The 3,693-nt window shown below is 34.6% G+C and overlaps 1 protein-coding gene across 1 annotated transcript; it reads left to right on the top strand.

Moving 5' to 3' along the window:
• The first annotated feature begins 1,843 nt into the window (after positions 1 to 1,843).
• LOC136216689 (probable aspartic proteinase GIP2) lies at positions 1,844 to 3,435 on the top strand. The gene has a single exon (XM_066003242.1). It carries the CDS (start codon positions 1,959 to 1,961, stop codon positions 3,273 to 3,275), a length of 1,317 nt encoding a protein of 438 aa, XP_065859314.1. The 5' UTR covers positions 1,844 to 1,958; the 3' UTR covers positions 3,276 to 3,435.
• Positions 3,436 to 3,693: the final 258 nt, after the last annotated feature.

The following is a 3,693-nucleotide window of genomic DNA, read 5'->3' as shown; positions in this document are numbered from 1 at the left end:
TGTGGTGTCAGACCGCACTTGAAATTTTTACAGTCCCGAACGGTGCGCTAGCAATACCTCATATCACCATGATCCCTAATTGTGAAGCACTCGATTGCGAGTCCATGACCGCCTACCAAATACCAATCCTTGACTACCAACTCTGATACAACTTATTGAAGGGTAAATTACACCCATGCCACTAACTTTATCCATTTTAACATTGTAGCTACTGAACTTCAATCCTTAACGGTATGATCACTGAACTTGCACTTTTTTAACACCAGTGACCACTCAACGCCTCAAAATAAAAATTTCGAAGAGTTGTGATATTCTAATGAACTTTAATTCTTGAAAATTTTCATTTTGAGGTCATTCAAGTGTTGTTTGGTTAGGAGATAAAGTGAATTTTTAGAAAGAGAAAGCTACGAAAGGTTGTTTTTTAAAATAAAAAATGTGATTTTAATAGTAAAAATTGTTATGAAAATAACAAAACAAATTAATAAAATTTATTTATATAAAAATATAAAATAAAATAAGTATATATATAGAACAATAGATAAGAAGTTGCTTGTCTATTGATGGCAATCACATATAAATAGACTATAGAGTTTTGAAAAATGCAAATAACTAGCCGAAAGATAATTACGGACCCGTTTGTTTCAAATGTTTCTGTTTACTGTTTTTTGTTGCTGTTCGTTGTTTGCTGTTGCTGATAGACAATAACTATTAGTTGTTTTTTCTACAAAATGCAATTGTTTCAAAATTTTACCAAACACTTTCTATTTCATGTTTGGTATCGAAAGACAAAAAGTAGTTCTGAAAAATAGAAACAAACGATCACTACATACAATATTAATAGAATAATACGGAAAATATTAGCAATGAGATAAACACGCTAACTAAATACAAATAACCAGTTGTATCAATTTTTTATCATATCCTCTGATGTCCTCTCAAAACGATCGGTCAAGTAGAAAGACCGATTTTATCGAACCAATAATCGGTCCAAGAAAACAAAAGTGAAACTGGGAAATGGTTTTGTAAAACCATCAACAAGTTGATTAGCATTAAATATATATGCCACTTGAAGATTGCCAGAGTGTACATTCTCATGAACAACGTGCTAATCTAGCAAGATGTTTCATTTTGGGTTAGCACTGATATAGGTAACACCGACATTGTCCCAGTAGATGACAGGAGCAGCTGTTGATGTTAAACCCAACTCTTGAAAAGATTGCGTAGCCAAAGAAGTTCATACCATATGCAATAGTTAGGGCCCGTTTATTTTATGTACTGTTTTTTTTATTGCTGTTGCTGTTTGTTGTTACGTTTTGCTGTTGTTGTTGCTAGTTGTTGTTTGCTTTTACGGTTTGCTGTTTACTGTTGGAAAAAACTATCTGCTTTTATAAAAGGCTTCTTTTAAGGTGTAAAAAAACAAACAGTTTTCAAGTATAAAAGATAAACGAGAATGCCACTAACCAAACACCTAAAACTCTTCATTTCGAACTGAAAATGCAAATAGGAATACAAAAAAAAAAGCACCCAAACGACCCCTTAAGTATTACATATGGTATTAACCGGATAATACCGAAAATATCGGTAATGAGATAAACATGCTAAGTAAATACAAATAACCCGCTGTATGAATCCTTTATTTATATATATATATATATATAGTGGGGTAGTGTATTTAAATGTCCTTTGATTCGAGGAAAGGGTTACACACTACATTTAATAATCATCAACACCATCTGTAGAAGCAAAAGATACAAAATCAATGGACTATCAAAATCCCACGGAAGCCCCTACATTAATAAATCAATTAACATCGAATTCAAGTCCCAAGTCCCAAGTCAAGGTCAATTTTTATTTTTTTATCATCTTCCCTGAGATCTCAAGCAAACATTTTTGACAATCCAAATTAATATAAAGTCTGAAACCCCATTCTTCTGCAACAATCACATTTCCAATTGAAAATGGCTTTTCCCTCTTTTCACTTCATTCTTTTCTGCTCTACTCTTCTCTTTCTCTTTAATCCATCCACTGGAACATCATTCAGACCCAAAGCACTAGTCCTCCCTGTATCAAAAGATCCATCCACAAAACAATATGTAGCTATACTCAACCAAAGAACACCCCTAGTCCCAGTGAAATTAACTCTCGATCTCGGTGGTCAATATCAATGGGTTGATTGTGAACAAGGCTATGTTTCTTCCACTTACAAACCTGCACGTTGCAGGTCAGCTCAGTGTTCATTAGCTCAATCAAAGAGTTGTATCACCGAATGTTACTCTAGCCCAAGACCAGGTTGCAACAATGATACCTGTGCTTTACTTCCTGATAATACAGTCACACATACTGGAACCAGTGGCGAGGTTGGTCAAGATGTTGTGTCGATTCAATCAACGGATGGCTCGAATCCGGGCCGGGTTGTTTCGGTTCCTAAGTTGATCTTCACTTGTGGTGCAACCTTTCTTCTTGAAGGTCTTGCTAATGGTGTTAAAGGTATGGCTGGACTTGGAAGGACTCGGATTTCACTTCCTTCTCAGTTTTCTTCTGCTTTTAGTTTTGATAGGAAGTTTGCTATTTGCTTATCTTCTTCAACTAATGGTAACAACGGTGTCGTTTTCTTTGGTGATGGTCCTTATGTTTTGCTTCCAAACATTGATGTCTCTAAATCTTTGATTTACACTCCGTTAATACTTAATCCAGTAAGCACTGCCTCAGCTTATTTTGAAGGTGATGCTTCTTCTGATTATTTCATTGGGGTTACTTCTATTATGATTAATGGAAATGTTACTGTTCCATTAAACAAAACATTGTTGAAAATTGACAAAGAAGGATTTGGAGGGACCAAGATTAGTACGGTTAATCCTTACACTGTGATGGAAACTTCAATTTATCAAGCGGTTATAAAAGTGTTCGTCAAGGAGTTAGCTAAAGTGCCTAGAGTTTCAGCTGTGGCTCCTTTTGGTGCTTGTTTTAATTCAACCTTCATAGGCAGCACCCGAGTCGGGCCGGCAGTTCCTCAGATTGATCTGGTGTTGCAGAGTAACAGTGTTTTTTGGAGGATGTTTGGTGCAAATTCAATGGTAAATGTCAAAAAAGATGTGCTATGTCTTGGATTTGTTGATGGAGGTGTAAATCCAAGAACTTCTATTGTAATTGGAGGCTATCAATTGGAGAATAATCTGCTACAGTTTGATCTTGCTGCTTCAAAGCTCGGCTTCAGCTCTTCACTTCTGTTTAGACAAACTACTTGTGCCAACTTTAATTTTACTTCTAAGCCATAATTTCTTGTGATAAGCTTATTATATATTTTAAATTAAGGCAATCTTTTTTGTTATGTATGTATGCGTTGTGCAATCATAAACATTTGTATTAATGTTAATTGAAAAATGTATTTTGGAATTGTTTTTGAAAATAAAGGAAATGGTTATAGGGAGCATATACTTTCCCTGATGCTTTTTTTTTTACAGACAAACAGTTCAAATGAATTATTTTATATGTTACAATTCTTACGGCATATGCGGAGATTCGGTCCAACACATACTAAAATGATAATATAAAAGATTTTTGAGTGGAGACAAAGGCTATTGACTGATACAAATTCTATGAAATTACATTTTATAATATGTTGTGTCTCATACTCTTATCTTCAACTGTCATTTTGGCCAGCTGTTTTTCATGCCGTTATGTCACATCAAGTCA

This window comes from Euphorbia lathyris, chromosome 2 (assembly GCF_963576675.1).
Source record: "Euphorbia lathyris chromosome 2, ddEupLath1.1, whole genome shotgun sequence".
Classification (NCBI taxonomy): Eukaryota; Viridiplantae; Streptophyta; class Magnoliopsida; order Malpighiales; family Euphorbiaceae; genus Euphorbia; species Euphorbia lathyris.
The sequence above is the reverse complement of the archived record's forward strand: the minus strand, read 5'-3'. Positions and strand labels throughout refer to the sequence as shown.